Raw genomic sequence first — 11,946 nt, 5'->3', positions numbered from 1 at the left:
CCTTCCTTTTTCTTTCTTTCCTTCCCCTTTTTCCAGGCCGGGGACCCTCCATGACTTCCACAGCCACGAAATCGCAGAGCAGCTGACCCTCCTGGATGCTGAGCTGTTCTATAAGATCGAGGTGCGTCTGGTGGCCACTTTCAGCCAGAGGTTTGGGGGGCTACTTTGAGGACCCCCTTGCGCCCCCCCCCCCCTTGTGAGGCATGCTACTTTTTGGGGGCCGAAGCAGCTTCCCGATGCCCTTGTGCCTTCTTTCCCTTTCAGATCCCCGAGGTCCTTCTTTGGGCGAAAGAGCAGAATGAGGAAAAGAGCCCCAACTTGACCCAGTTCACTGAGCACTTTAATAACATGTCCTACTGGTAAGAGGACCTCCAGGCACCAAGTGCCAATTCATGCCATTTTGGAGTAGCAACCAGATCGAAACAAAAGAATACAAAAGAATAACATTACAATCCATTTGGGGGGGAGAATAAGCAAGCAAATATCACAATCAGGGTAAAGGCATGTAAGGTGATGATTTTTCAAAATTATCTATGTATATAATAAAAGTCAGTGTTTGTATGTGGAGGGAGGACGGGAGGGAGGTGTATGTGGCAGCGTTCTGATTGGTTGCTACTGTGGTACAATTTGCATATGATCTCTGATTGGCCAGCCTCAAAACTCCAAGATTCTGAGGTGACAGAGAGGAGAGGAAAAGGCCTGAGGCTGTGTCAGAAAATTACCAATACAGACCAAACTTGGCACACATTGCCCACAAGTCCCACTCTAAATCCTACTGCAGTTTGGAGGAGGATGGACCATGGATGATGGGACTTGCAATACCATTATTATTATTAACTTTATTTATACCCCGCAAAATCTCCCGAAGGACTCGATGCGGCTTTCTGAGACCGCTGTGACCCTCATCCAATGACCGATCAAGACCAAACTTGGCACACAGAGCCCCCATGACCCACTCTACATCCTGGAGCTGTTTGGAGGACAGACCATGGATGATGGGACTTACAGTACCTTCACTCACTTTCTGAGACCACAGTAACACTCATTCAATTACCAATACAGACCAAACTTGGCACACAGAGCCCTCATGACCCACTCTACATCCTGGTGCGTTTTGGAGCCCTCATGACCCACTCTACATCCTGGTGCGTTTTGGAGGAGGATGGACCATGGATGATGGGACTTGCAGTACCTTCACTCACTTTCTGAGACCACAGCAACAATCACCCAATTACTAATACAGACCAAACTTGGCACACACAGCCCACAAGACCCACTCTACATCCTGATGCTGTTTGGAGGACAGACCATGGATGATGGGACTTACAGTACCTTCACTTTCTGAGACCACAGCAACATTCACCTAATTACCAATAAAGACCAAACTTGGCACATAGAGCCCTCATGACCCACTCTACATCCTACTGCAGTTCGGAGGAGGACGGACCATGGATGATGGGACTTGCAGTACCATCACTCACTTTCTGAGACCGCTGTGACCTTCATCCAATGACTGATCAAGACCAGACTTGACACACAGAGCCCCCATGACCCACTTTCCATCCTGATGCAGTTTGGAGGAGGATGGACCACAGAGGATGGGACTCACAGTACCTTCACTAACTTTCTGAGACCACTGCGAGCCATATAAATAACTGATATAGACCAACCTTGATACACAATTCCTTTCTCAAATAACCCGGGCATATTACTAACCAAACTAGTAATATAATAAAACTTATATAGTATTATAATACAGTTGTAATATGCTATAGTATATTAGGGCTCTCATAGAAGCCCCGACAATAATAATGCTCTGTGATTGTTCAGAATGCTCTGTGATTGTAGGTGAACTATAAATCCCAGCAATTACAACTCCCAAATGTCAAGATTCTATTTTCCCCAAACTCCCATCTGTGTTCACATTTGGGGATATTGAGTATTCGTGTAGAGTTTGATCCAGATCCATCATTGTTTGAGTCCACAGTGCTCTCTGGATGTAGGTGAACTACAACTCCCAAACTCAAGGTCAATGCCCACCACACCCTTCTAGTGTTTTCTGTTGGTCATGGGAGTTCTGTGTGCCACGTTTGGTTCAATTCTATCATTGGTGGAGTTCAGAATGTTTTTTGATTGTAAGTAAACTATAAATCCCAGCAACTACAAATGACAAAATCATTTTTTTGAGTGATGATCACTCCTTGGGTTAGTAGGTGTCTTGTGGCCAAATTTGACAGCAATTCGTCCAGTGGTTTTTGAATCGTGTTAATCCCATCGTGGTCACTATGAATCACACATATGGTATTTCCTGCGCCTGCGCAGACAGTTCGGAATTTTCTAGAAAACTTATTAGACACTTTTAGGAGGTAGCCATGCCCACTCTCCCCATAGAGTATATAGCCAGTGGGAGGGGCTATATTATATATCTATATTGTATAGATATAATATAATATAATGTAATATAATATAACTAGCATTCCCCTGTCACGTGTTGCTGTGGCCCACATGGGGGTTCTGTGTGGGAGGTTTGGCCCAATTCTATTGTTGGTGGGGTTCAGAGTGCTCTGTGATTGTAGGTAAACTATAAATCCCAGCAATTACAACTCCCAAATGTCAAGATTGTATTTCCCCAAACTCCACCAGTTTTCACATTTGGGCATATTGAGTATTCGTGTAGAGTTTGGTCCAGATCCATCCTGGTTTGAGTCCACAGTGCTCTCTGGATGTAGGTGAACTACAACTCCAAAACCAAAGGACACTGCCCACCAAACTCTTCTAGTATTTTCTGTTGGCCATGGGAGAATTGTGTGCCAAGTTTGGCTAAATTCCATCGTTGGTGAGGTTGAAAATGCTCTTTGATTGTAGGTGAACTATAAATCCCACCAATTATAACTCCCAAATGACAAAAGCAATTTTTTTGAGTGAAGGACATACATTGGGTTGTTAGGTGTCTTGTGTGCAAATTTGGTGTCAATTCGTCCAGTGGTTTTTGAGTTCTGTTAACCCCACAAACGGACATTACATTTTTATTTATATAGATAGAACTGTCATATAATAATAATAATAATAATCATCATTATTATTATTATTATTATTATTATTATTATTATATCCCAGCTTATCTCCCCAAGGGGACCCAGGTCAGTTTCCAACCAAAAATGGCAAACATTGAATAAAAGAATAATAAAAGAAATTGGACAATTCAATTAAATCTTGGGTAGTCTTCGTGAACAAGAATAGAATCTCCCACCTTGATGGGTAAGAATGGAGGAATCGATCGATGTGTGGGAACATTGCTTGCGTTTAAAGGAAAAGGAGAGATAAACAAAGAAATAAAGAAAAGGAGGATCTGCTGATATCAACAATTGAGTGCTGGAAACTATATATATATATCTATATATAAGGAATGCTCCCAATAGGAATAATGCCATAACAAAAATGAACATATACATACACATATATACATATATATATATATATATAGAGAGAGAGAGAGAGAGAGAGATACACACGTGTGTGTGTGTGTGTGTGTGTGTGTGTGTGTGTATATATATATATATATATATATATATATATATATATATATATGGGAAATGGTGTTTCCTACCAACCTCTGCAGGGTGCGCTCCATCATTATGCAGCAGGAGAAAGCGCAGGACCGCGAGAGGCTTCTCCTCAAGTTCATCAAGATCATGAAGGTGAGGGCCTCTTTCTATCATTGTCATTATTATTATTATTATTACTATTATTATTATTAAGCAGAGGCTGAATGATCATCTGTTGGAATGGTGCATTTCCCTTATGGCAGAAGGAGGTGGGACTGGATGGCCCTTGGAGGTCTCTTCCTACTCTAGGATTCTATTATTGTTATTGTTGTTATTATTATTGAGCAGAGGCTGAATGGCCATCTGTCAGGTGGGCTTTGATTGTGTCCCCCTATATGGCAGAAGGGGGTTGGACTTGATGGACCTTTTTAGGGGTCTCTTCCAACTCTAGGATCCTATGATTATTATTATTAAACAGAGGTTGAACGGCCATCTGTCAGGAGTGATTTGATTGTGCTTTTCCCTTATGGCAGAAGGGGGTTGGATCTTGGAGGTCTCTTCCAACTTTTTGATTGTGTTGTTGTTGTTGTTGTTAATATTAAGCAGAGGTTGAATGGCCAGCTGTCAGGAGTGTCAGAGTTGTCAGAGTTGGACTAGATGGCTCTTGGAGGTCTCATCCAACGCTAGGATTCTATTATTATTATTATTATTATTATTATTATTATTATTATTAAGTGGAGGCTGAATGGCAATCTGTCAGGTGAGCTTTGATTGTGTCCTCCTTTATCGCAGAAGGGGGTTGGACTGGATGGCCTTTGGGGGTCTCTTCCAACTCTATGATCCTATTATTATTATTATTATTATTATTATTATTAAGCAGAGGCTGAATGGCCATCTGTCAGGACTGCTTGATTGCTTTTCCCTTATGGTAGAAGGAGGTTGGACTGGATGGCCCTTGGAGGTCTCTCCCTACTCTAGGATTCTGTTATTGCTATTGCTATTATTATTATTATTATTATTATTATTATTATTATTATTTGAAACACAACAAGATGAGTCCACAGCAGACACTCTGCTGGCTGTTGTATTGGATCATACGTCGGACACGTCATTATTATTATTATTATTATTATTATTATTTATTAAGCAGAGACCGAATGGCCATCTGTCAAGAGTGCTTTCATTGCGCTTCTCCCTTATGTATTATTAAGCAGAAGCTTTTGTTATTATGTGTCAGGAGCGACTTGAGAAACTGCAAGTTGCTTCTGTTGTGAGAGAATTGGCCATCTGCAAAGACGTTGCCCAGGGGACGTTGCCCGGATGTTTTGATGTTTGACCCTCCTTGTGGAAAGCTTTTCTCATGTCCCTGCCTGGCGAGCTAGAGCTGACAGAGGGAGCTCATCCGCACTCTCCCCGGATTCAAACCTATGACCTGTTGGGCTTCAGTCCAGCTCTCCATGCAGCAGAAGAGTTTAACCCAGTGGTCCTCAAACTACGGCCCGGAGGCCGCATACGGCCCTCCAAAGTTATTTACCCGGCCCTCACTCAGAGTCAACCTAAGTCTGAAACGACTTGAAAGCACACAACAACAACAACAACAACAACAACACCGGGGGCTCCTAAGCAGAGGCTGAATGGCCATCTGTCAGGAGGGCTTTGATGGTGCTTTTCCTGCATGAAGGCAGAAAAAGGGGGTTGGACTGGATGGCCCTTGGAAGTCTCTTCCTACTCTAGGATTCTGTTGTTGTTAAGCAATAACAGCGCTTTTCCCGGCAGCACTTACGGAAGCTCAACAACTTCAACTCCTACCTGGCCATCCTCTCGGCCCTGGACTCGGCCCCCATCCGCCGCCTGGAGTGGCAGAAGCAGACCTCGGAGGTGAGGATCCGGGATCGGGATTCCGGGAGGAGCTTTTGGTGGCCTCTCCCACATGCCCAGCCCCACCCGGGCACACGCGGCATTCCTCGCTGGGTTTGAAAGCATTCTTCTCTTGCAGGGCCTGGCCGAATATTGCACGCTGATCGACAGTTCCTCCTCCTTCCGGGCCTACAGAGCCGCCCTCTCTGAAGTGGAGCCCCCCTGCATCCCTTACCTGTGAGTACCTTCCCACTATTCTTCACTATAGGAATGCCATTACTAAGTTTGCAGATGATACCGACCGTCTGCGCAGGGTTCCACACTTTGCACTTTAACAACACAACCGTTCAATGCTTAGGCTTCCCTCCAAAATGGAACTGTAGAGGAGAGTCTACTGAACAAGCCAGTACCTGCTGCATACCAGTACTGCCATCTGTTGAGGAGTTACAGAGGTGGAGGCATTACTTTTCATTCAACCCTCATTTCTAACATGCACCCTAATATTGGCAAGGCAATTTAGCCCCAGAAGGGGAGCAATCGACTCGAGTAAATAAGAGTGTTTCTGGTGTGTGATTGCGCCGTCACGAGGGTCCTCCTTGGTTGTCTCTTTGCAGAGGCCTTATCCTGCAAGACCTGACCTTCGTCCACCTGGGGAACCCGGACCACATCGAGGGCAAAGTCAACTTCTCCAAGCGCTGGCAGCAGTTCAACATCCTGGACAGCATGCGGTGCTTCCAGCAAGTGTAAGTCTTGGGATATCCACATGGGATCAGAAGAGCATAGAGTCTGAACCCGAACATTTTGCAGCAAGCATTAGGATTGAGCGAGGCCTTTAAGGCATTGAGTCTCATTCTGTCTTTCTCCTGAAGTCTTATCTTCATCTACTTGGAAGCAAGCATAGAAGTCAATGCTTACTCCTCAGTAGCAATAGCAATAATAATATTATAATAATCTACAATAATCTAATCAGATATTATTATAACAATATATTATATAAAATGGTAAGATCATAAGATAATATAAGAAAATAATAATAATAATAATAATAATAATAATAATAATATAATAAGATAATGGTATAAGATAATGGTACAATACAGTAATAATAAAATATTATAAGAAAATATAATAATATACAATATAATACAATATAATAAGAAAATGCTATAATATAATGGCATAATACAGTAATAATAAAATATTAGAAGAAAATAATAATATACAATATAATACGATAATGGTATAATAAAAAAGGTATAATACAGTAATAAGAAAATATCAGAAAATATAATAATAATATGCAATATAATACAATATAATAAGAAATTGCTATAATATAATGGCATAATACAGTAATAATAAAATATTGGAAGAAAATAATAATATACTATATAGTACAGTAATGGTATAATAAAATGGTATAATACAGTAATAATAAAATATTAGAAGGAAATGTAATAATATGCAGTATAATACAAAATGGTAGACTATAATGATATACTACAGTAATAATAAAATATTAGAAGAAAATAATAATATATAATATAATACAATAATGGTATACTAAAATGGTATAATACAGTAATAATAAAATATTTGAAGAAAATAAAACTACACAATATAATACAATATAATATGGTAATTGTATAATATAATGGCATAATACAGTAATAATAAAATATTAGAAGAAAATAATACTACACAATATAATACAGTAATTGTATAATATAATAATATAATACAGTAATAATACAATATTAGAAGGAAATATAATAATATGCAATATAATACAATAATGATATAACAATGGTATAATACAGTAATAATAAAATATTAGAAGAAAATAATATAATAATAATAATAATAATAATAATAATAATATACAATATAATACCATATAATAAGAAATAATATAATGGTACAATACAGTAATAATAAAAATATAATCTAGCAATATAATCAAATAAAATGATCTAATAACAACAATAATAATTATTTATTACCCACCTCTCCTTGCAGACGGAGGCAGCGGGGGTGGGGTAAAAACAGGGTTTAAAAAACCACATCACTATTACAATACATATAACACCACACCGGTCAAGCTGTCCCTGGCATTTATTTCCTCTCCATCTCTCTTGTGGCGGCAGGCATTACGATATCCGGCGCAACGACGACATCATCTCGTTTTTCAACGATTTCAGCGACCATTTGGCTGAGGAGGCTTTGTGGGAACTCTCGCTCAAGATCAAGCCCCGGAACATCACCCGGCGGAAGACAGACCGCGAAGAGAAGACCTAGGGTTTGGGGAGAAGTGGGGGGTCGCCTTGGGGGAGTGGGGCTGAAGGACGGGTGGACCTCCCCACGGACAGATGGACAGCAGTTCTGAGGGTCGTTGGGCCTGCGACCCTCCCAAGGTTTGCGAGGACGGACCGTTGGCACACGGTGCCACTTCTTCCCATCAGGCTGTGCGAGAGGGCGGCCATGTCGGCCTTCCGCTCTCCTCCTGCTGCTGCTATTTGGTGGGAATCGTGACCGGATCGGAGCCAACCTGCCTCAACTTTGCCAAAATTTTTTGAGTTTTCCATACGAAAGAGAGATGGTTTGCTTCCGTTTCCGCACAGAGTGATGCCAAGCTCCTATTGCGCCCTTTTTCGGGTGCCAAGGACACTCCACCTCGAGTAACTTCTTATAAGAAAGAGAAGGAACTCCACTTCAAGTTACTTCTTCTAACAATGAGAAGGAACTCCTCCTCGAGTTACATCTTATAAGAAATAGAAGGAACTCCAATTTATAATAAAGAGAAGGAAATCCCTCTTGAGTAACTTCTTCTAAGACAGAGAAGGAACACTTCAAGTTACTTCTAAGAAAGAGAAAGAACTACTTCTCGAGTAACTTCTTAGACGAAAGAGAAGGAACTCCACTTCAAATTACTACTTCTAAGAAAGAGAAGGAACTCGATCTTGAGTTCCTTCTCAGAAGAACTCAAACCTCAAGTTTCTTCTTGTAAAGAAGAGAAGGAACTCCGCCTCGAGTTACTTCTATGAAAGAGAAAGAACTCCAGTTTGAGTTACGTCTTATGAGAAAAAGAAGGAACTTCATGCGAGGAGGAAGGAGTTACATTCTGCCCTGCAGAGTCTGTGTTTACAAGAGTCGTCCCGTTTCCGCATCTCCAGCAAAGACGATAGGAACCCCTTTCTGGGAATCCCGCGGACTCCAGGACCCAGCATCCCCCCTCCCCGGCGTGTGTTTTAGTCATGGTACTAGCAGTAAATATGTAGAGAGAGAGAGAGAGAAAACCCACCTGTACATAGGAATCCCTCGGTGCCGCCGGTCCCTTTTTCTTTCTTTTTGATGCATGTCTGAATGGGTTTTTGAATGAGGAACGCACCAAGATGCAAAGCAAAATCTGTATAGGAAACGAGGGAGAAAGATGTCACGTTGGGACGAGGGAGGCTTGCGGTTTGCATTGAAAGTCCTTATTGTGAATGAAGGGGAAGGAAGAGGATTCCGGTGTCTCCTTACGAGCCGGAAGAGGTTGCCATCTCTGTGTATGACGTCTCCGTTGCAGGACTCTTGAAGATCATCTCCATGCAATACGTGGATGATATTCTCCTGTTAGTCCTAAGCCAGAATAAGTGTTGCCATCTCTGCGTATGAGGCCTCCATTGCCAGACTCTGGAAAATCATCTCCATGCAATACGTGGACGATATTCTGTTAGTGCTAAGCCAGAAGAAGTGTTGTGATCTCTATGTATGATGCCTCCATGCTGGACTTTTGAAGATCATCTCCATGCAGTATGTGGACGATATTCTCCTCTTAGTCCTGAGCTGGAAGAGGTTGCTAAACTCCATTGCTAAACTCCAGAAGATCATCTCCATGCAATACGTGGACGATATTCCCGTTAGTCCCGAGCCAGAAGAGGTTGCCATCTCTGCATATGAGGCCTCCGTTGCCAGACTCTGGAAGATCATCTCCATGCAATACGTGGACGATATTCCCCTGTTAGTCCTGAGCCAGAAGAGGTTGCCATCTCTGCATATGAGGCCTCCGTTGCCAGACTCTAGAAGATCATCTCCATGCAACACGTGGACGATATTCCCCTGTTAGTCCCGAGCCAGAAGAAGTGTTGCTATCTCTCCGTATGAGGCCTCCGTTGCCAGACTCTGGAAGATCATCTCCATTCAATATGTGGACGATATTTCCCTGTTAGTCCCGAACCAGAAGAGGTTGCCATCTCTGCATATGAGGCCTCCATTGCCACACTCTGGAAGATCATCTCCATGCAATACGTGGACGATATTCCCGTTAGTCCCGAGCCGGAAGAGGTTGCCATCTCTGCATATGAGGCCTCCGTTGCCAGACTCTGGAAGATCATCTCCATGCAATACGTCGACGATATTCTGTTAGTCCTAAGCCAGAAGAAGTGTTGTGATCTCCATGTATGATGCCTCCATGCTGGACTTTTGAAGATCATCTCCATGCAGTATGTGGACGATATTCTCCTCTTAGTCCTGAGCCGGAAGAGGTTGCTAAACTCCGTTGCTAAATTCCAGAAGATCATCTCCGTGCAATACGTGGACGATATTCCCCTGTTAGACCTGAGCCGGAAGAGGTTGCCATGTCTGCATATGAGGCCTCCATTGCCAGACTCTGGAAGATCATCTCCATGCAACACGTGGACGATATTCCCCTGTTAGTCCCGAGCCGGAAGAAGTGTTGCTATCTCTCCATACGAGGCCTCCATTGCTGGACTCTGGAAGATCATCTCCATGCAACATGTGGATGATATTCTCCTATTCAGTCACTTCCTGGCGTGATGGGAGCTGTAGTCCGACACCGCAAAGGGATCACAGGCCCCTTGACGTTGACTTTCAGACTCTGCCAAACCTGTGTCCCTTTTCTGCCCGAATCCTCTGCTATTTATTGTGTAAGTAAATGGGGAGTTGGGAATCAGAGAAGATTGAGTTTTGCAGTGGGATCAGCATTCCTATAACCCAGGCATGGGCCAACTTCGGCCCTCCAGGTGTTTTGGACTTCAACTCCCACAATTTGCTGTGAGGAATTGTGGGAGTTGAGGTCCAAAACAACCGGAGGGCTGAAGTTGGCCCATGCCTGCCATCTATAACCCTTGCTATCCGGAAGCCTCCCTCGGCCTGACGCTCATGGGTTTTGTGATCCTAAAAGCAACACCAACAGGAAACAAGAACAGATCCATTTGATCCATCAAATCCCGTGACTTCTTTTTCCCCCATAGGGAAGCAAGGCTGCAAAGCCTCTGTTTTGTGTCCCTCTTGTTTCCGGTGCATGCCTTGGTTGCCAAGATTAAAGCGACAATCGAACCCAATTGCTGTTGTGTGTTCATGGCACTGTTTTGCCCGGTTCCTTATAGAACGCCTCCTTTTCCCCCAGGAACTGGGTCATAAGCATTGTGCTTTGAAAAGTTTTGTGAGAAAGAAAGCCCTCAGCCGCACAAAGGATGATGCCATTGGCCTCTTAGCCACATATACAATTATAATATATTGTGTTATATATATTAAAGGTCCTCAGCCGCACAATGGATGATGCCGTTGGCCTCTTAGTCACATATACAATCTATAATATACTAGCTGTACCCGCCACGCGTTATTGTGGAAGGAAGGAAGGAAAGAGACAAGGAAGGATGAAACCAAACAGCAAAGGAAGCGAGAAAAGAAACAGGTAGAGAAGGAAGAAAGAAGAAGAGAAAGAAAAAGAGGAAAAGAAGGAAAGAGGGAGGGAAGGAAGGAGAGAGAGAAAGAAGGAGGAGAAAGAGGGAGGGAAGGTTTGCCACAGCAACGCGTGGCGGGTACAGCTAGTATGTATGTATGTATGTGTGTGTGTGTGTGTGTGTATATATATATATATATATACACACACACACACACAGAGTTTATGACCTACAATATATATATAAAATTTATAATATATATAATATAGCATAACTTACAATATAATATATATCATACTATATAATTTACTATGTATTGCAGTATATATATACTGCAATATATAAAATTTACAATATATACAATATATAAATATGTAATACTATGTGATATACATAATTTACAAAACATAAATAATATATATTTTATACTATATATAATTTATAATATATATAATCTATATAGTATAAATAACAAGTTACAATATAATACAAATATCTCATTATTTACAATATATAAATAATACAGGTCCTTTTGCATTATATATAAATATATTTTACAATATAATACATATATATATATAGAGAGAGAGTATATTGGTGTAGATAAATATTTATTACTAACCGTCCCCAGCCACGCGTTGCTGTGGCCCACATGGGGGTTCATGTGTGGGAGGTTTGACCCAATTCTATCATTGGTGGTGTTCAGAATGCTCTGTGATTGTAGGTGAACTATAAATCCCAGCAACTACAACTCCCAAATGACAAGATTCTATTTTCCCCAAACTCCACCAGTGTTCACATTTGGGCATATTGAGTATTCTTGTAGAGTTTGGTCCAGATCCATCATTGTTTGAGTC

The 11,946-nt window shown here is 41.8% G+C and overlaps 1 protein-coding gene across 1 annotated transcript in view; it reads left to right on the top strand.

Annotated features, from left to right (window-relative positions):
* Positions 1-10,747, top strand: part of RAPGEF1 (Rap guanine nucleotide exchange factor 1) — a 96,237-nt gene extending 85,490 nt beyond the window's left edge. Inside the window, exons 20-26 of the mRNA XM_067471971.1 lie at positions 37-121; positions 265-359; positions 3,620-3,698; positions 5,322-5,423; positions 5,542-5,639; positions 6,017-6,145; positions 7,550-10,747. Coding sequence (XP_067328072.1) covers positions 37-121; positions 265-359; positions 3,620-3,698; positions 5,322-5,423; positions 5,542-5,639; positions 6,017-6,145; positions 7,550-7,700 — 739 coding nt within the window. The 3' untranslated portion in view covers positions 7,701-10,747. The remainder of the gene's footprint in view (positions 1-36; positions 122-264; positions 360-3,619; positions 3,699-5,321; positions 5,424-5,541; positions 5,640-6,016; positions 6,146-7,549) is intronic.
* The last annotated feature ends 1,199 nt before the right edge of the window (positions 10,748-11,946 follow it).

Source organism: Anolis sagrei, chromosome 11, assembly GCF_037176765.1.
Source record: "Anolis sagrei isolate rAnoSag1 chromosome 11, rAnoSag1.mat, whole genome shotgun sequence".
NCBI classification, from domain to species: Eukaryota; Metazoa; Chordata; class Lepidosauria; order Squamata; family Dactyloidae; genus Anolis; species Anolis sagrei.
The sequence above is the reverse complement of the archived record's forward strand: the minus strand, read 5'-3'. Positions and strand labels throughout refer to the sequence as shown.